We start from the raw sequence: 20,516 nt of genomic DNA, 5'->3' as shown, positions 1-20,516 counted from the left end.
TGCTTCCTGCCATGATGATAATGGACTAAACCTCTGAACTGTAAGCCAGCCCCAATTAAATGTTTTCCTTTATAAGAGTTGCCGTGGTCATAGTGTCTCTTCACAGCAATAGAACACTGACTCACTAAGACAGACACAGAGGAGGAGAGGAAGAGAGAGAAGTGCAGTTCCTGTTGAGTTCAGAAGAGGGCGACAGATTCCCCTGTAGCTGGAGTTAAAGGTGACAGTGAGAAATGTTCCTGCCCAACATGGGGGCTAGGAACCCAACTCAGGTCCTCTGCAAGAGCATTATGAAGTCTTCTTCCTCCAGCCCCTGGTCTGTTCTGTCTCTGATGTCATCTCTGTGGATCTGTGGCTCTAGCAGATGTAGCTGTGCATATTCATTTGTAACTTAGAAGAGAGTGGCCTTCCTCATTGGGAAGCCCCTCTGCCAGTGTGCTTCCTAAACTTGTGTGTGTGAGAACCCACTGAAGCAACTGACACCAGTTGTCTGAGCTCAAAATTGATTGATTCCTCTGTCATTGGCAACACTGATTCAAGCATCTTCGAGGCTCTTTCAATATTCCTTGGTGTCAGGACAAAGGTGTGAAGTTGGAAACACTGGGGGAGGGGTCTGGAATTAGAGCCGGAGCTCTCTCATGACCTTGTCCCAGCTTGGCTGGCTCTGATTGGCAGATGGTGCTGCTAATGGCCAGGCTACCTATGATGTCAACCCTCATCCAGGTCCCATATAGAGTCTTCCAGTTCACCTAGAAGGCTTGATTTCTTCGGTTCACTGAGACTGGCTGGCTCCCTCCCCAGGAGACACCCTGTGATGGTCCAATTCAGCTGGTCCCCATGGGAAACTCACTCTTGTCTCTCTCCCTCACCTCCTTGCTAGGCTGAGCTCGCCTCTAGGTCTGCCGTGAACTCTTATGCCCGGTTCCTCCTATGGGAAAGAATGAGGGGAAAAGTCACATCTTGTGTTCCTAAAGTCCCAGGAAAGAAATAGATAAAGAGGCCTGTGGAAGAGACAACCCCGGCTTAGTCTCCATGCCCAGAGTTCCTAACATTTCCATCAATACTTTTTGATATTAATTTATTTTAATGCCAGAAAAATAATTAGCATAACCCACTTTTCTAGTTTCACTTCTGCTGCTGTGATAAAACACCCAGACCAAAACAATGTAGGGAGGAGAGGGTTTGTCTCAGTTAAAAATTCCAGATCACAGTCCATCACTGAGGGGAATCAAGGCCAGGATGCAGGCAGGCCTGCTTACTGCTCCACACAATAAGACACCCAACTGAGAAACTCACTTCCAACCAAGGAAGTACGGCAGAAGGCGTGGAGGATGCTGCCTGCTGGTTTCACAGACTGGCTTAGACTCAGCCAGCTTTTTACCATACCCATGTCCCCATCATCACCATCATCATTTAGTGGTGCCAACTTTATCACCATAATTTCTGCTGTATATTGGATACAGAAAGTTCGCTATAGAACTGTGTGTTAGAGGTTTAGTCCCCAAGGTATTGAGAGCTGTGAAACCCTTAAGAGGGGGCTAATGAAAGTAGGAGACCACTGTGGGAGGATTGGAAGCCTGGCTCCTTCCCCTCTCTTTGCTGTCTGCTCATCACAAAGTAAGAAGCCAGAATGTATTGCTTTGGCACTGGCCCAGTACCAATGGGGGTCAATTGACCATGAACTGAAAGTTCTGAAACTGTGATCCAAGACATATCTTCATTTTTATGTTAATTGACTCAGGCATTTTGTTACAGTAACAGAAAGCTGACAGATACCATCACCATTCCTTCACCATTACTATCACCACCATCCACTGCTACCATAACACCATCATCTCATTATGTATCTCCCAGCTATCCTAGAACCCACAGAGGCCTACCTCCCAAGTGCTGAGATAAAAGGTGTGTGCCAGCATGTCCAGGTAACCCTAGAGCTCACTGACCCTAGAGCTTACCATTTCAACTAGACTGGTGGTTGACCAATAAAACCCTGGAACACAGCTGTCATCACATCTTCTGGTGCTGGGATTACAGGCACATACTGCCATGAATGGTTTTTACATGGCTGTAGGATATGAATTTAAATCTTCATTCTTCCATAGCAAGAATTTTACCATTGTGCCATCTCTCCAGCCCCATCACTATTACTACTGTTGAATCTCATGCCAGGGCAGATTTGTGCTCCCAACCTGACATTTGTAGTGCCTGAGATATTTTTAGCTATCTAAACCGGAGTGGTGGTGGGTTTTACTAATGGCATCTAGCAGTCAGTCAGGTGCTAGGAGCAGGGCTCAACACCATACCATGCACAGGAGAGCCTTACTCCCCACATCTCAAGTAACTAACTCTCCCTAAGCACAGGCAGTGCTGAAGTTGAGACATGATCTATTCGGGTGAAAGATACCTTCATCTTCCAGCACCTTTCTCTAGCTCCCACATCATGAGTCTTCTATCCCATTAGCTACGTCCTGGGAATCTATTTGTCTGCCTCATATGAACCCTGGTGTCCAGTTCCTGGCCTGTTTCTCTATCTGGCCATGTCTCCTGAGTCATAAGATCCCTGACCCCATGATGTTGAACAATGTTCACCTGATGGAGCAAAATATAATCAGGGTGTAGACCAGGATTCCACAGATGTAGGCACTGCCCAGGGATGCCAATATGATGAGAAATATTACCAAGGATCCTGAAATGGAGAACTCTCTGTGGACAGCAGGCAGTGGCCCTGAATGGAGAGGACAACAGGACATAGAGTTTATTTGGTTGTGATAAAACACCATGACAAAAAGCAACTTGGAGAGGAAAGGATTTATTTTATCTTACAGTCTGTTATGAAGGGAAGTCAGAACAGGAATTCAAGCAGAAACTTGGAAGCAGGAACTGAGGAACAGGCTGTGAGGATCACTGCTTGCTGGCTGGCTCTCCATGATTTGCTCAGCTTGCTTTCTTATATAACCCAGGACCTGTTGCCCAGGGGTGATACCGCCCACAGTGGACTGGGCCCTCTCACGTCAATCATTAATCAAGAAAATGTCCCACATGTTTGTCTACCAGCCAATCTTATGGAGGCATTTTTCCCAGTTAAGACACCCTCTTCCCAGACGCATCGAGGCTTCTGTAAGTTGACAAAAACTAACCAGCACACTCAGCCATGTACAGGTTCTTCAATGATTTATCAACACCCACTATGTGCAAAGCACTATTCAGGTATCAGTGATTCATCAATGATCAAAATCAATTCCTTGGGGATAGTGAGACAGGTCTGTGAGTGAAGCGCTTGCCAAGCAGGCCTGATGACCTGAGCTCAATGCCTAGAACCCATGTAAAGGTGGAAGGAGAGCTGACTCCACATAGCTGGTCTCCAACCTCTACGGGTGCACTGTAGTGAGGGTGCATTGCTCTATGTGCACATGTCATGCACACACACAGTAAAAATAAAACCAAGCCCTGGCCCTTCTGGGATGGCATGCAGGTGGGAGGACATGATGCTTGATATTGCCTACTTGACCGATGTGGAATGGCCAACGAGACACACCTCTGGACATGTCTGAGAGGGCATTTCCAGAGAGGGTTGACTGAGGAGGGAGGAGCCATCCCAGGGCTGAGGTCCTGGCCTGAAGCAAGAGTAAGCTGTGCATCAACACTCTCCTCTCTGCTTTCTGACTGCAGGTGCAGTGTGACCAGCTGCCTCACACTCCTGATGGACGCCATGATTTCCCTGACTCTGTGTACTGACATAAACCCCTCCATCATGATGTTGATTTTGTCACAGCAATGAGAAGTAACTAATACAGATGCAGACAGTGGACAACAGAGTAGAGATGGCCAGCATACCCGAGGATAGGCAGTTTTGAGGGGTCATTAACTCACTGAAGACAAACACAAAGCACCATGGGCATGGCAGACACTGTGCTAAGGGGCAAGCAATGAGCTAATGGCTGGCTAGTCTTTGCCTTCCTAAAGCTTAGAGACTTGTGGAGAGGGAAACTATGAACTAGGGAGCCTCATAAGTATGCCATGCTGAATCCGCTCACAGCTTTCTCTGGGATGTGCAGGCAGGCTGGTCACTTTTTGGGGAGTTTTCTACAGTGTTTTGATTATCACAGTACTCTATTGTAGAGGGACTTGTCCTGAAACTATACATGGGAAAACTGAGTCTGGAAATGGAGAAATTCTTGCTCCTGCTGCACATTGGTAGCAGGGTACAATTTGAATCCTAATCCTTTCATTTTTTTTTTTTTGTGTGTGTGTGTGTGCTCAAGTGCACATGTGCATGAGTGTGTGTAATGTGTACATGTGCATGTGTTTTGTTCATGCATACGAAGGTAAGAGCTTAACCTCAAATGTCATTCCTAAGGTGTTACCCGATGTGTGTTTTTAAAAATTGCATTTGGTTACTTGCCTGTGTGTGGAGGTGGGAGGACAACTTGAGAGAGCCAACCCTCCTCTTGTCCTGCTGCAGGTCTCCGGGACTGAACCCAGGCTGTCAGGATTGACGGCAAGCACTTCCACCTGCTGAGCCGGCTTACCAGCTCACCTTGGTGGGGGTTTTTTTGTTGTTGTTGGTTTTTTGGGTTTTTTTGTTTGTTTTTGTTTTTTTTGTTGTGTGTGTGTGTGTGTGTGTGTGTGTGTGTGTGTGTGTGTGTGTGTGTATGTGTGTGTGTCTTGTTGGATTTTTTTTTTTTTTTAAGACAGGATCTCACTGTACAGCCCTGCTGACCAGGCTGGCCTCCAACCTTGCTTCTGCCTCCCAAATGCCACAGTATCTGACCCCATCTCACTTTTCAAGACAAGCTTTCCCACTGGCCTGGAGCTCTCAAAGTGGGCTAGCCTGTGAGCTCCAGGGATCTTCCTGTCTCTGCCTGCCCCGGTGCTGGGATCACAGGCACACCACCACAGTTGACGTTTTCACCTGGGTTCTGGATACAGACCCTCACGTGCACAGTGAGCACTTCACTGAGACAAGCCCTCAGCCCAAGTCCCCGCCACTTACTGACCCTTTCCTTGGCTTTCTCCCTACATAGGTCAGTTTCTCTCCTTCCAGCAAACGACTGAGCTCTGTGGCTGCTGGGGAGAAAGTGGTACTTTCCTCATATGCAAAGTTGTCACACGTTCCTGGTTTTAAAACCACAAGAAATATGCATTTCTGCAGTGTCTGAACTTCCATCCACCTTCCTACTTTCGCTTATGGGAGTTACTGTCTTTTTGCGGTGTGGGTGTGTGGGGTTACAACAGACTGGACTGTTGAATGAAAACACAGAGGCACCTTAGGAATGAATCTATCCTCTGTGGCTGCAGGGGGATACAGCCTCTAAGGAGCCTCTAAAAATGCTCGCCCAGAACATTTTTATTTTTCTCGATATTTACAGTTTAGCCAGTTCATATCCATATGCTCAAAACAACCTGAATGAAGCATCCAAAAGTACAATGCCAAGTGCAAGTTTTTCCATTCATCAGGTACCACAGTTTTCTGGGTTTCCTCAACCAAGTTTTGCATAGGCTTTGTATCCTTGAGAGACTTTCTTTTGGGCAAGATTCACATAGAGGGCAACAAGAGGAACAGAAGATGGATTAAGGCTAGGTGCTAGCACTCTAGAGTCAGACCAGGTGTAGCCCAGTGGGAATTCCTGCACACCATATGAATACATTGAGAGCAAAGGCAATGGGGTCAGAGTCCCTTGGGTCAGGTGCTCAACTCCCTGGGGCTGGGTTTCCTCCCGTGTGAGACAGAGGTATTGAATCACTCACTGTGCCAGGAGACCAGGATGGTCACACAGGCCAGGACTGTGGCTGAACATAGAAAGTAAATGCTGGCCAGTCTTGTCTCTGGTGGAATTTGCTCTGACTCTAGGACTGGAAACTGCAGATGATTGATAGAGTAGACAGATTTGGACAGGCCCTTAGAAGACGAGGAGTGTGTCACGGAAGGCTCTAGAAGGCCTGAGCATGACAAGCATGGCTCTGGCCTTGCCCTTCCCCATTCTCTCTTCCTTGCTAAACTATTAGATTACATTCCTAAAGCTAGCCCCCAAGGTCTATTCCTTATTTGGCCATTTTCTCCTCCTGAGGCTGACTACTAAGGTCCAGCTCTCAAAGCATTGAAGTCTAGCAATCAAAAGTCTCCTTTTGGACACCCTAATTAACATGCTCAATCAAAACTAAACACCTCATCCTCACACAGGGTTTCCCCCTTTCCCTTTATAAACTGCCATTTGTCTATGGGCCACATCTGTCTGCTCTCTATCCAGAGGCAGTCCTTTGTTCCCCAGGACAAATATCCCTCCCCTCTCCCTCACTCTCTGTCTCTTGTCTTTGTCTCTTATTCCCTGCCCTTTGTCCCTCTGAGGCAAATAAATCTCCTTTGTGTTGGTTTTAGATACGGTGCTTCTACTCTGTGAGGAAAGGTCACGAGGCACGAAAAACCCCAGTATCAGGGCTTTACTAGGAGGAGAGGGGGCACAGAAGAGAGTGACCAGGCCTGTAAAGACATGTGCAGGAGAGAGAGTGGGGAGGAGGAGAGAGCAGAAGAGGGGGAGGAGTCTGTGTCTGGCTTTTTAAGGATTTCCCTGCATATGCGCATGTGGGCTTATGGAGCTATGCCACGTATGTGTAGATTGCACGACCACGCTGCATGCATTATGTAATCACGCAATGCATGGATGATGATGTAAGACGTAAAACCCCTTGCTTGGCTGCTGAACTGTGCATGTGCGGTCATATAGCTGGAGGAGTGACTAGAATCCTAACATTCCAAACTTTTTTGCTTATTATAAAAAAGGCAAGTGAATAGGAATGGGGCATCGTTCTAGCCACACCCCCATGATCCTGCATGCCCTAGTGAGACTCTTAGTCATTTCCACCTAGTCATTTCTGGGTATGTCCTATGTAATCCATGTGCTGTGTGGTCACGTAAATTGCTTGCAGCATGACCTTGTGATCTATGCCCTTGCGTGGAGTAGCCACATGGGCCCATATGTGTATGCATTGGGTAGTCCTTAATAGGCAGATCCCATGTACCCTCCCTCAACTCCTCACGTGTCTTTTCAGCAGGCCTGATCACATCCTGTCCTTTCGTCTTCCTAATAAAACTTTTTTTTTTAAGATTTATTTATTATGTATACAGCATGTATGACTGCAGGCCAGAAGAGGGCACCAGATCTCATTACAGATGGTTATGAGCCACCTTGTGGTTGCTAGAAATTGAACTCAGGACCTCTGGGAGAGCAGTCAGTGCTCCTAACCTCTGAGCCACCTCTCCAGCCCCTAGTAAAACTGTTGATAGTGGGTTTTTGTTGTGTTTCATGACTTTTCCTCCCAGAGTAAGAGTGCCGCGTAAAACCAACTTTTGGTGCTATGCAAAGCAGTCCCTCCTGGCACTTTGCGCCCAGGAACCCGTGCCGAGGATTCTGCTCCATTCATGACTGCCCACTTTCCATTTGCCTGGCCACCAGATTTCTGCACACAACACCGGCTACTGCAATTGGCGAGTCCCCCACTTTTCAGCCAATGTAAACATCCTCCTGGACCCATGGGAATGCCACCGAGTGTCTGACACCTCTCTGGTGTCCCTGAGACTGGGGGTAACCCCGGCCATGGCCTTCACTGGCTATGGTCAATCCCTATTGCAGGCTAAAATTTCTAGCCATCTCTCATGTCTGCAGTTTGAGATATAATTCGTGCTGTCAGACCCCCGTCCTCAGGTGTGTCCTCAGGCTGTGTAAGGCCAACACATTTCTCTGGCTTGACGAAGCAGTAAATGCTGTTGGACTCCCAGACGGTCCCCGTTTTTGCATGCCTTGGCCCCCACCCCTGCTTGACGAAGCGCTATGGCAGCTTATGCCTGTTTACAGATCTATCCTTGGCCTTAGGGACGCCCAAGGCTTTGGCTTTGGGTCCTTTGTTCTTTTATTTTTTTCTCCTGGCTGCAGTCATGGGGCATAAAGGCTTCCTCCTCTTGGTCCCACTCCTCCTCTGAGAAATGCCTTAAATATCTCTATTTTATGTAAATGTGGCTGCATAACGGCTGCTTGAACCCCGATATTTCACGGGAATTATCTAACTTCTGCCAGGGAATGGGCAACTGAAAAGAGTTACCTTATCCCCATGCTTTTACCTAAGCTCTTGAACTCTTCCTTTCTGAGTCTTTCTCTCCTGCCCATGTGCATTCCTGAACCTGAGGAATCTCTGACTCTAAAGAACCTTCACCTGCCAGGCGGTGGTGGTGCACACCTTTAATCCCAGCACTCGGGAGGCAGAGGCAGGTGGATCTCTGTGAGTTCGAGGCCACCATGGTCTACAGAGTGAGATCTAGGACAGGCGCCAAAACTACACAGAGAAACCCTGTCTTGAAAAACCAAAAACCAAAAACCAAACAAACAAAAAAAGAACCTTCACCTATCTGGCCTCCGCTCTGCTCTCCCGTACCAGAAGGGCTGCTAAGCATGGACAAGTCTGGAAGCAGGCTAGGACACATGTAAATGAGTTTTACGATCTGGATCCACATTGGGATCTAATAATCTGGATGGCTCTTTAGTTTACAGCCTGCCTCCTAGGGGGTCTTCCTAAAACTGTCCTCAAAACCAGCAAACTATTAAAAAAAAAAAAACCCATAATTCAAGATACAGAATAAAATCCATCTCGTGTCTCCCAGAGCTTCCTGACATCCGGGCTAAGCTTAAGCATCTGGAGAAAGGTCCCCTGACCCCACAGGCAGAAGTCTCAGCTGTGGCATTTAAGGTACCATGGGAGAGATGAAAAGCCCATGAACAAAATTGCCAAATGCTTGCACATGCCATCTGAGCAGCTGCATGAGGGCTTCCAGGTCCCTGTTTTAAATGTGTGCTAGAAAAGGCGACATGGGCTAGTGCATGCCCTGCCCCTTGGGCCATCAATTGAGCCTTGATCAAAGTGCCACCTAGAGAGATAACTGGTCAGCTGACTGCCCTCATGCACCTCGTGGCATGGGGACATCAAACAAAAACCTCCAGCAGACCTCCTGGGCTTGGCTACAGGCTCACAGGGAACCCAGGATGCAGCATGGGGCGATCCATTTCCTTCCTGTTGGACACCGAGCCACTTACTCAGTCCTGAGGGAGTTTTAAGGTCCCAGCTCTCCTTGTTTCCCTATTGTCGGGGTAGGGGGACAGCCTTACCTATCATCATCAGATCCCACCACTTAACTGTATTTCAGAGGCATCCCTCTCACACACACATTCTTAGTGGTGCCAACCTGCCCTGTGCCTCTAACAGAAAGGGATTTTCTAGCTAAGGTAGGAGCATCTATTTCATTTGCTCCCCACATTCGCCTCACCCCAGATTCGCCAGCAGCTCCTCTCCTTCTCCTCCTAGCCACCCACCCTACTAACTCTAACAGTTCTTTTCCCTTGCCAGTCTCTCAGGTGGACCCCAAAGTCTGGGACACCCAGAACCCTTCTATCACTAGGCACCATCTGCTTATTACTATCCACTTACAGGACCCTACTAGGTATATTACCCAAGCTCAGTACCCTCTCTCACTCCAGAGCCTAAGAGGACCTAAGCCTATCATTTCTGACCTCAGGAAAAAGCTGCTCCACCCAATCTCTTTGCCTTTTAACACCCCTATATATGCAGTTAAAAGTCTAATGGAACCTACTGCCTGGTTCAAGACCTCTGACTCATTAATTCTGCAGTGGTTCCTCTCCATCTGGCAGTGCCTAACCCTTATACTCTCCTATCCTCTGTCTCTTTAGGAACCTCTCACTTCTCAGTCTAGACCTCAAGGATGCCTTCTTTTCTATCCCTCTCAGCCCTCAGTCTCAAAATATCTTTGCTTTCACCTGGAATGACCCTGACACTCATCTGTCTACACAGCTAACTTGGACTGTCCTGCCACAGGAATTCAGGGACAGTCCACACCTATTTGGTCAGGCTCTGGCCTCTGACCTGCTCTCTCTGTCCCTCCCTGGCTCTAAACTAATACAGTATGTAGATGGCATTCTGCTCTGCAGCCCGTCCTTACAAGTTAGCTAAACTAACACCTCTGCTCTCCTAAATTTCTATCCAGCCGAGGCTATAGGATATCCCCCTCCAAAGTTCAACTGTCCACTCCCTAGGTCACCTATTTGTGTCTAACCATTACCCCAACCCACAAGGCTATTACTATAGATAGAAAGCATCTAATCCAGTCTCTTACAGTCCCCTCCACTAAACAGGAGATTCTGCCCTTTCTGGGAATAGCTGGCTTCTTACGGTCCTGGCTTTCATCTTTTTCTCTCCTTGCTCGCCCCTTATATGAGACAGCTCTGGGCTCCCCACATGAGCCCCTCCTTCACCCCATTACTAAACCTTTCCAGAAGCTCCAACAGGCTCTCTTCCAGGCCCCAGCGCTTCACCTTCCAGACCTAACCGGTCCCTTCTCCCGCTACGTAGCATAGAAGGAGGGATTTGCCCTGGGAACTCTAGGGCATCAGCTGGGACCTTCCTTTGCACCTGTAGCCTATCTGTGAAAGAAGCTAGACCTTACCAGTCAGGGCTGGGCACCTTGCATCCGTGCCTTAGCAGCCGCTGAGCTCCTTATTTGGGAATCAAAGAAGCTAACCTTTGGGTCACCCACCACTGTCCTCTCTCACCATAACCTGTCCCATCTCCTAACTTATAAAGGCTTACAAACTTTACCTCCTTCCCAGCTTCTTTCTCTCCAAGTGGCATTACTAGAAGATGTCACACTTACTTTCCAGACTTGTCCACCCCTTAATATTTCAAGCCTCCTCCCTCAATCTAACGTTAACTATTCTTCTAATTCCTGCACCAAAACCTTGGAGGAACTGTGGCCTCACCCTTCGCACATCCAGGAGGGTACACTGCCCCAGGCCACTCATACCTGGTACACAGATGGCAGCTCCTTCTTACATGAGGGGACCCATAAAGCGGGTTATGCCATAGTGTCAGACACTGAGGTGATAGAAGCACAGGCATTACCCCCACACACCACTAACCAACAGGCTGAGCTGATAGCTCTCACCCGTGTCTTCCAATTGGCACAGGGGCAATCCCTAAATGTTTACACAGACTCCAAATATGCTTTCCATATCCTCCTGTCCCATGCTGCCATCTGGAAAGAGAGTGGGCTCCTTACAACAAAGGGAGGATCCCTATCTAATTCAGGTCAAATAATGGCCATGCTAAAGGCCTCCCACCTCCCCAAGGCTACAGGAGTTATCCACCGCTGGTCTCATCAGACTGACAGCTCCATCATCTCCAAGGGAAATAATCAGGCTGACCAGGCAGCCAGGACAGCGGCCCTCCAGGGCCAAGTCTCACCCCACCCACCGCAGGGAATCCATACAGTGCAGCCCACATCCTCACAGGCAACTTTTGACACTAGGCAAATTCTGTCCTATCTACACCAGCTCGTTCACCCTAATAGTCTTGTTCTGTCTCAATTCATAAAAGCTCACCTGCAGCCCACCTCTGAGGACTTACAGTTCTTAAGAACTATTACTGCCTCTTGTGAGATTTTTCCAAAGGACAGATCCCAATACCAAGTACAGGAGTCAGCCTTTCCCCACCCACCAGGCAAGAGGTTCCCTTCCAGGGACTGACTGGCAGCTCGATTTTACCCATATGCCCACTGTCAGGAAAATTAAATATCTCCTTGTGATGGTGGACTCATTTTCGAACTGGGTGGAGGCATATCCGGTTTCTAATAAACAGGCTCAGACAGTTGCAGATCTCTTTCTCCAAGAAATTATTCCTCGGTTTGGGATTCCTGCCTCTCTTCAGTCTGATTATGGTCCGGAGTTCACCTCCCAGATTTCTCAGACACTAGCTAAGGCTCTCAATATTCCTTGGCATTTTCATATCCTATACCATCCTCAGTCCTCAGGAAAGGTGGAGCGTACCAACTGGTCTTTAAAATCTATTCTTATTGGGGTTGGGGATTTAGCTCGGTGGTAGAGCGCTTGCCTAGCAAGCGCAAGGCCCTGGGTTTGGTCCTCAGCTCCGGGGGGAAAAAAAGAGAGAAAATCTATTCTTACTAAAATGTCATAGGAACTTCACCTCGACTGTGTAAAATTATTGTCTCTAGCTCTTTTCAGGCTCAGGGCTCTTCCCAAGAAGCCTCTTTCAATTTCTCCATTTGAACTAATATATGGGATAACACCAGGTCTTCTATCCAACCCTTCAATCATTCCAGATAGCCTGTTAACTCTCCTGCTATGTCACCTGTAGCAGGAATCTTAAAGAGTCTTATTAATAAAATCAAACCCGAGGCCAGTTATTGGGGTGAATGCTGGATCAGAGAATCAGAACAAGCCACAGCTAACCTCACCTGGCCAACTTCTCAGCTCATCTTGTTTCCTCAAACTGGAAGCTTCTGTGTCCTCATCCCAATGGCTCTCAGCTGAACTGTGCTGCTCAAAACCTAAAAGCTTAACCAGCCAAATGCTTAACCAGCCAAATGCCGCTAGTTTCTGGTCCTCACGCCTTATATACCTTTCTGCTTTCTACCACCACTCCCTAGGATTAAAGGCTGCTTTCTGGGATTAAAGGCATGTGCCACCACTGCCTATCCTAAGTATCTAGTGGCTTTTCTGTTCTCTGACCCCAGATAAGTTTATTAGGGTACACAATATTTTGGGGAACACAATACCACCACAGTCACCTAAGGTCTATTCTGTGGAACTTCGCAGACCACTCCTTACCTCAGCCATGTGACAGTCCTTGCCCACCCTCAATCCACACTGGGGATCAGGTTCTTCTTTCCCCTCCAGGCCAGTGCCCTTCACCCCTTTCCCCTAAATGGCAGGGACCCTTCAAGGTAATTCTTGTAACCCCCACAGCTGCTAAGCTCGAGGGCTTTCCCCACTGGGTCCACCTGTCTCATCTGAAACCTTTTATCTCATCTCCATCCCAGAAAAATCTCTCTTCATATACAGTGACACAGACAGGGCCCTGCTCTCTCAAGTTCCAGAGGACAACAGGATCCACTGCCTTGTCACCAATTCCAGAAGAATGAGGTATCACCTCACAAGCTCTTCCTTTCTGGTTCCCATTCCTAATTAACTACTCGGCTAATTGTTACAGGATCACCATAGAGCTGGAGGCCAAGGACCATCAGATATACCCAGGTGGTAAGGAACAGTAACCGTCTGAAGGTATTTACACCCCAAAAGGGTCTGGGCTCTGCAAAAACAGACTTTAATATAACCATCTATTACTGTTAAATGCTCAACAATTGATCACCCGTGTCTCCTGGATGCTAAACTAATAAAGGAAACAGGTGCCCTAAATAATCTGTCTCTGATAAAGCTTATCTCAGGTACAAATTAAAAACATATTCCAAATCTCTCTCTCTCTCTCTCTCTCTCTCTCTCTCTCTCTCTCCAATATAAGCAGAGTACTAAATACTACAATGTTATGGTCACCAACCCAAGACTTTAATTTTCTCATGGCTGCTTCTTAATATGTTCAAATTTTTTCTAAGCTCCAGAAACCAGCTTGAATCCATCTGGACAGATTGGATCTGCTTCAGATAAGTGCAAAAATAAAACTTTCCTGGTCTTGGGACCCCCTCTCTCACCCTGGGGACCCCCCCCAAAAAAAAAAAAAAAGTTCTTTTTTCTAAGCTTTTCTCCATCTTACCAGCACTCTCCCAGACTCAAGCAGCCAGAGTTCCAAGCCAAGAAAGATGGATAACTCCAAGGCAGCAGACGACAGCCCACCATCCCAGGACGCCTAACTACCTCAGAAGTCCCCTTCCCTACCCCCCTAAGAGCCAACGGATGCCCACCAAGTGAGCTGGAAGCAGTTTTCAGGAGAAACAATGTCCCATACCCGCTCATCCACCATCTTTTACAAAAACAAAGAGTTTGGGATTATAGGAATTCTAGCCACGCCCCCATGATCATGCATGCCTGGATGGTACATGTAGTCATTTCTGGGTCATACGTCCTATGTAACCCATGTGCTGCATGGTCACATAAATTGTGCACAGCATGACCATGTAATCAATGCACATGCATGGAATAGCCATGTGGGCCCATGTGTGTATGCGTTGGGTAGTCCTTAAAAGGCAGATCCCATGTACACTCCCTCTCCTCCTCATGTGTCTTTTCAGAAGGCCTGATCACATCCTGTCCTTTCACCTTCCTAATAAAACTCTTGGTAGTGGGTTTTTGTTGTGTTTCATGACTTTTCCTCGAAGGGTAGGAGCACTGAGTAAAACCAACACTTTGTGTTGAGAACTTACTCTTGGTGTGTCCTGTGCTGACCAGTCAGCTGTGAGTGGGGTGTAGTAAGAGGGGCCTCCTGACATGGGAATTGCCTAGACAAAAACATGGAGGAAAAGTCTGGAGAGTATGGTGATTGTACTCACGAGGTGGCTGGATGGTGACCTCCCTGTAGAAGGCCAGCTGGGTCTCCGGGTTCTCCACAATACACCGGTAACTGCCCATTTGCTCCCAGGACAGACTAGGGAGGGTCATGTTCTCCTCTGAGACACTTAGGAGGGAGCCATTATGGATCCAGTGGTACTTGGGGTCTGGCCTGGAGAAACAGGTGCATTCCAGCTGCACAGTGGAGCCAGGAACAGCAGTCAGCACACCATTGAAGACATCGGGCTGGGTCCACAGTGATACATAGTCTGGCCCATCTGCAGAGACAGGGCAGAAGACCACAGCTATACTTCTGATCCCTCTTGGGATGGCATCCTGTCCTCCAGACACAAAGTGTCCCACTATGTAAAATGAGCCAGCCCAGGTGACAGCTGAAACACAGGAATGGCAGCTCCCATGCTTTCTTGTACCTACTATGGGATAAACCTTGGTAGCCACACACACCATAGCAAAAGGCATAGAGCAAAGCAGAAAAACTCATCACACCAACTGTGTAGAAGGAACCAAGCTAAGCTCTGTACATATTTCACAAGAGTGTAATCCACAAAATTTATGCCAATCGGTTCCAGAAATGATCATCTTGCAGATGCAAATCTCAGAGGAGAGGAGACGGGTTCAAGTTCCCTGTTTGTACAACAGCAGCAAGTAGTCAGGGCTTAGCTACGGTCTAGGGGCTCAGTCTTGGTTCCAGCTGGAAACCCATGAACAGGAGCATGGAGGACAGAAGCTGTCTGTCCTGTGAATTAGCTTCCTTCGGATGGTGTCACAGCCTCCATCTTAGGAAACGGGAGGACCACTGAGCAGTTCCTAACTACAGTGTGAAAACCATCTGAGATGTCTGATTATGATTTTCATTTGAAACTAAATGTAAAAGACAGTTCTGAGTGCTGAAAGATTCTGGACGGGTGTTTATTAGTTCCTCATATTTGTTGTTGTTGTGCTTGGGATCACGTGGCTTCCTGCATGCTAGGCCTGCACTCCACCACTGAGCTATACCCCAACCCGTCATGGGGGGTTCTATTCTGGGGCTCTATCACTGAACTGTATCCCACACCATGAGTAAGTTTTTAAATCCAACTTGCTGTTGAGGGAGCATAATCCATGCAACTGGAACAAGAATAAAAAATGTGGTGATATTTTGTTTGTGCTCTAACCAAGGAAGCTTGCCTGGAGATCAGAGGGTTAGCCACTGGTTAACCATAGAGGCCAAGCAGTGGTGACACACACCTGTAATATCAACACTTGGGAGGAAGAAACAGGAAGTGATATGGCTGGGTGGAGAGAGGAAGTGATAAGGCGAGATGGAGACAGGAGCTTGGCCACCTTTTCAGTCTGAGGAGTCCTAGAGGTAAGAACTCTTTGGTGGCTGACTGCTCTGCTTCTCTGATCTAACAGCTTTTACCACAACATCTGACTCTAGGTTTTTATTATTAAGACCAATTAGAATTTGAGCTACAAAAAGTGAAGGTGACTTACCTAAATTCAGAAGAAAAGAACAAAATCCGTGAACAGATCTGAAGGTTTCAGAGAGTTTATAACTAAAAATTAACCTAAACATAATTAGAGATGAAGAGATGGCTCAGTGGCTAAGAGCACTTGTTTCTACAAGGGACCTGAGTTTGGTTACAGCATCCACAGCAGGCAGTTCATAACTGCCTGTAATTTCATCTTCAGGAGACCTAATACTCACTTTGGCCTCTGTTGCGTGCGCAACACACACACACACACACACACACACACACACACACACACACACACAGTATATACTTACACAGATATACACATAAATAAAAGCAAATAAAAAAGGTAAAATTGTGATTTGAAATAAAAATAAGAATAAAAGATCAATTGTAATCTGCTCCTCTTTGTGTGTGTGTGTGTGTGTGTGTGTGTGTATGTGTGTTTATGAATTATGTGGTATGTGTGGTAGATTTAAACACATGTGCATGAAGGTGTGGGTGCATACATGACTTACATGTGCAGGTCAGAGGTCAACATCACATACATCCCTCAACTACTCTTGAGTCATCTTTATTTTTTTGAAAAAATTTATTTTCATACAATATATTCTGATTATGATTTTCTCCTCTTCCAGCTCCCCTCAGATCCTCCCCACCACCTTACAAACCCATCTCCATGCCCTTTCTTTTTCTCTCTCTTTAAAAAACAAACAAACAAACAAAACAAAGCATCTTTCTGACCTAGAATTCATCTATTCTGGCCAGGCTGGCTGGCCAGTGAGCTCCAGCGGTCTTTCTGTCTCTACCTCCCTAGTCCTGGAACTAGAGGCACACACCACCACACTCAGCATTTATGCAAATGTCAGGGATCCCAATTCAGGTCCTCATGCTTGTTCAAGGACAGCGCTTTCCCAGCCCCACATGCCTCTCTTAAAAAAAAAACAAGCAAGCAAGCAAACCAACAAACAGACCTCAGTAAACTCATACTGGCCATTTCTAATCTCAGAATGGGGATCACATCCCTCTCCTAAAGCTCAACACCCCATGGGGACCACAGAGCTAAATGGCCAGAGCTGGGATTTTAACCACACCAAGCTGGTTGCAGGTTGGCTCAGCCTTTCTCCTCAGTATATACTAGAGTCTACCCCTGGCTTCTCCCCACTCCCTCCCCCAACACCCTGTCCACTCACAGGCCACACTCAGCGGTATCTCCTCACTCCTCTGAAGTATTTCTGGGAAATCTTCTATGGCACACTGAAGATTGCGGTCATAGCGACTGACCCTGTGGATGACCAGAGTCTTGCCGTCCAGGGAAATTGTCATGCGGTTATTGCCTGAAGTTGGTACAGAATTCACATACCACTTGATGTTGGAGGAGTTGGTAAGACATTTGGCAACCACGGAATCCATGCCTTCCACCAGGACACTGGCATTGGCTGAAGCATTGGCTGAGATGCCTGGGTTGCTTTCCAACTCTGGGTGAAGCAGAAGGAACAAGTAAGGCATAGAGTCAACTTTTTCCAGCTTTGGGACATGTTGAAGATATGGCATATGGGAGAGATATCAAGAGCTCTAAGATAAGGCAAAAGAGAAGCCCCGGAGCTGACCGGGGCAGAGGAGGGAGGGGTGGTCGATGGGCTGCACAGTCCTGGGCAGGGCCTGAGTCATTCTGTACTTCAATTGCAATAGCACCACATTCTTGGTCATGAACAGATGGCCTAATGGTCACTTTCTTCCCTCTCTCTGTGTGCCTATATGCGTTGTATGTAGGACATGTGTTTATGGGTGAGAGTGCCAACACATGCATGTCACTGAGCGTGTGTGGAAGACAAAGGACAACCTTGGGTATCGGTCCTCACCTTCCACCTTGTTTGAGGCAGGGCCACTTGTTCACCTCTGTGTACCCAGATTGGCTGGCCCGTGAACTTCCACGGACTCAGTAGGAGTGCACTACCACACCCAGCTTTCAAACGCTGGTCTTCGAGCTTTCTTGGCAACTCACTGATCCACCTCCCCTCAACCCCCAGGAAAAGCTACAGGGCCACCTTCATGGATTCCAGTGTCACTTTTAGGCGACCGAGACCCTGGACAGTATGTCCTCCAAGGAATCTCCCTATCAGAGTCCTTAGGGCCGGTTTCTGGTTTCTTACTGGGGAATCTGGTTGCCCTGACAACTCACTTAGAATCTTGAGCCAGCCAGTCGCTCTTTGAGTCCCGTTGCCGGTGTCCACCTCGACGGTATAGTGGCCCGTGTCATTCAGTGCTGACCTCCTGATCACCAGGCTACCCGCGCGGGTCACGTTCTCACGACCAGTGTACAAGGGTCCAGGGTGTCGGGTATTGGGAGGTTTATAGCTAAAAATCATGTTTTCTGTACTGTTGTCCGTGTCCCGGTACCAGCTGTACTCCAGGACATCTTCTGGGACGTTTTCTAGGGTCAGAATGGTCCGGTACCTCTCCACTCCTGTGAGTGAGTCTGGGCTGATGAAGATCTGGCCGGAAGCCTGACAGATCCCACAGGTCAGCAAACTGGCTGAGGAAACCAAAGAAGAGAAAGGAAGGGGGAGGCAGAGGGGAGGAGAATGGGGAGGGTAAGGGTGAGGAGGGGGGGGAGAGAGAGAGATCCAGGTAATTATTTTAACAATTCTATAACTGTCAGAATTTGAATCTGCAATGTCTCCCATAAGGCTCAGACTTTGGACACTTGGTTCCCAGCTAGTGGCATTATTTTGGAAGGCTGTGGAGTCTTTGGGGGGCAAGGTCTAAGAGGTGGAAGTAGTTCACTAAGGGTAAGCCTTTAGAGCGTATGTCCAGCCACTGGCTCCTGCCCTGCTCCATGCTCCTGGTACATGCCATGGTACCACAACCTGCTGCTGCCATGAGCTGGACCGCCTCACCATGGCTCCCCCGGTATGCTGGACCACCTCACCATGGCTCCCCCAGAATGCTGGACTGCCTCACCATGGCTCCCCCGGTATGCTGGACCGCCTCACCATGGCTCCCCCAGTATGCTGGACTGAAACAAGAGCCAATAAACCTCCCTCCTTTGTTCCTGCCAGGAACTGTCACGGTGACTCCAAAGTAACTAATACTATAAATTGAGAGTTCCCAGGACAGCTGGTCTAGAGCTGACTCAGTGGTTAAGAGCGCTTGGTTAAGAGGACCTGGCCTTGGCTCCCAGCACCCACAGTGGGTGACTTACAACCACTGTAACTCTAGCTCCAGGGTCTCTGATGCGCTCTTCTGGCCTCCATGGATCCTTGCATACACATGCTGAACATACATACTCTCAAGCACACACATATACACATAAAATAAAAAGATAAACCTCCAAGAGTTTCCAGTTCAGGAATGACCCCCCCCCCCCATTTCTTCGGTCCTGTCTTTATCCATTGTTTCCCTATCCTCACTCAGCCCACCCACTTCCCTTTGTCTTTCACATGATAGCCATGTGGATCTTAATAAAACCCCTCTGTTCAGTAGCCTTCCATGTACGCTCTTCCCCTTCCTGACACACAGACCCCTGCTCCACTCTCCCCATTTGCAACCTCCCTGTGGACTCACTGCATCTTTATTTCTGATGTCTCCTGACCAGCCTGGGCCAGGTGACATTTCTGGGTTTCCTGGCATCCTGAGATCTCCATACCCCAGCCTTGACCACTCAGATTTTTAGTCTGAGGACAGATCTGTGAGCTCCAGGCAGACTGGGCTTGGCTGTGCCAGTCAGCCCTGGGCACACAGCTCTCCAGCTGATGCACAGGGCAGCACCTAGCATGGCCATCCGGAGGATGAATGCAGGGGAGTCTCTCTGAGACTAACTGAGACAATTTTGATTGCAGATCTCAAGTCATAGAAGATGATGTGGGTGGGGTGGGAACCGCTACCACCTTAGACACAAATGATGTCCCCTATGCTGCCATGCCTGAGGTTTGGCCATGGGGGAGGTAGAGGTGTCTGAGACCCCACTCCACACTGCAGGGTGAACACTACCATATTCAGAGCCAGTGTCTGTGTCTCCTAAAGATCCTGATAGCTGTGTGTGGTGGAGCACAAAGGGTCCTGGAGAAGGAGGGGTTAGAAAGGGACCTGGGCTGGGTGGGAAGGGAGTCCAGACAGAGAGGGAACCCCAGGGAACTCGGGGTGATTGTAGGGAGGAGGGGTCCAAGCTCACCAGTCCACATGGCAGGTGGATATAACTGAATTCTCTGTCTCTCTCTGCATGTGTTCTTGCTGTGGCTGTGTGTATGCATATGTCTGAATCTGCGTCTCATCTGTCTGTGTCTCTGTGGGTGAGATATACCCAGATGTGTGTGCTCACTGAAGTCCTGGTGGGTGTCCTGGCTCTGGCTCTCTTTCCACCACTTGCCTCATGGGACTTCTGTGTTATGCCCCACAGGTCTGTTTCCTACCCCTTCCCAGCTGAGCTCTTGGCTGCCCTCCCCTCAGCCTCAGAAAGAAGATTCTTCTCCCTCTTACCTATAAGGGTGAGCCACCTCCGGGGGCTATGGTTGGGCCTGGAAAAGTCCATGAGCTTCTTTGGTCCTCCAGAGCTTGGGAGGTTCCACTGCAATATGCCAGCCCTGGCCTCCCCACTCCAATGTGGCTCCTCCTGAGATGGACTCTGCCCAGCAGGGAGGGTGGACCCGTGGCAACCACCTCTTATCTTTATGGCTTTATGTTG

The 20,516-nt window shown here is 48.2% G+C and overlaps 1 protein-coding gene across 1 annotated transcript; it reads right to left on the bottom strand.

The window, feature by feature from the left end:
- Window positions 1-668: 668 nt before the first annotated feature.
- Ceacam18 (CEA cell adhesion molecule 18) lies at window positions 669-18,378 on the bottom strand (the record flags this gene model as incomplete). Its single annotated transcript, XM_059282049.1, has 6 exons — window positions 669-928; window positions 2,590-2,725; window positions 5,855-5,860; window positions 14,357-14,632; window positions 17,026-17,310; window positions 18,015-18,378. Coding segments are annotated over 6 exons (1,083 nt in total), but the record flags the coding sequence as incomplete, so codon positions are not given.
- Window positions 18,379-20,516: the final 2,138 nt, after the last annotated feature.

The sequence above is a fragment of the Peromyscus eremicus genome, chromosome 1, assembly GCF_949786415.1.
Source record: "Peromyscus eremicus chromosome 1, PerEre_H2_v1, whole genome shotgun sequence".
Lineage (NCBI taxonomy): Eukaryota > Metazoa > Chordata > Mammalia > Rodentia > Cricetidae > Peromyscus > Peromyscus eremicus.
The sequence above is the reverse complement of the archived record's forward strand: the minus strand, read 5'-3'. Positions and strand labels throughout refer to the sequence as shown.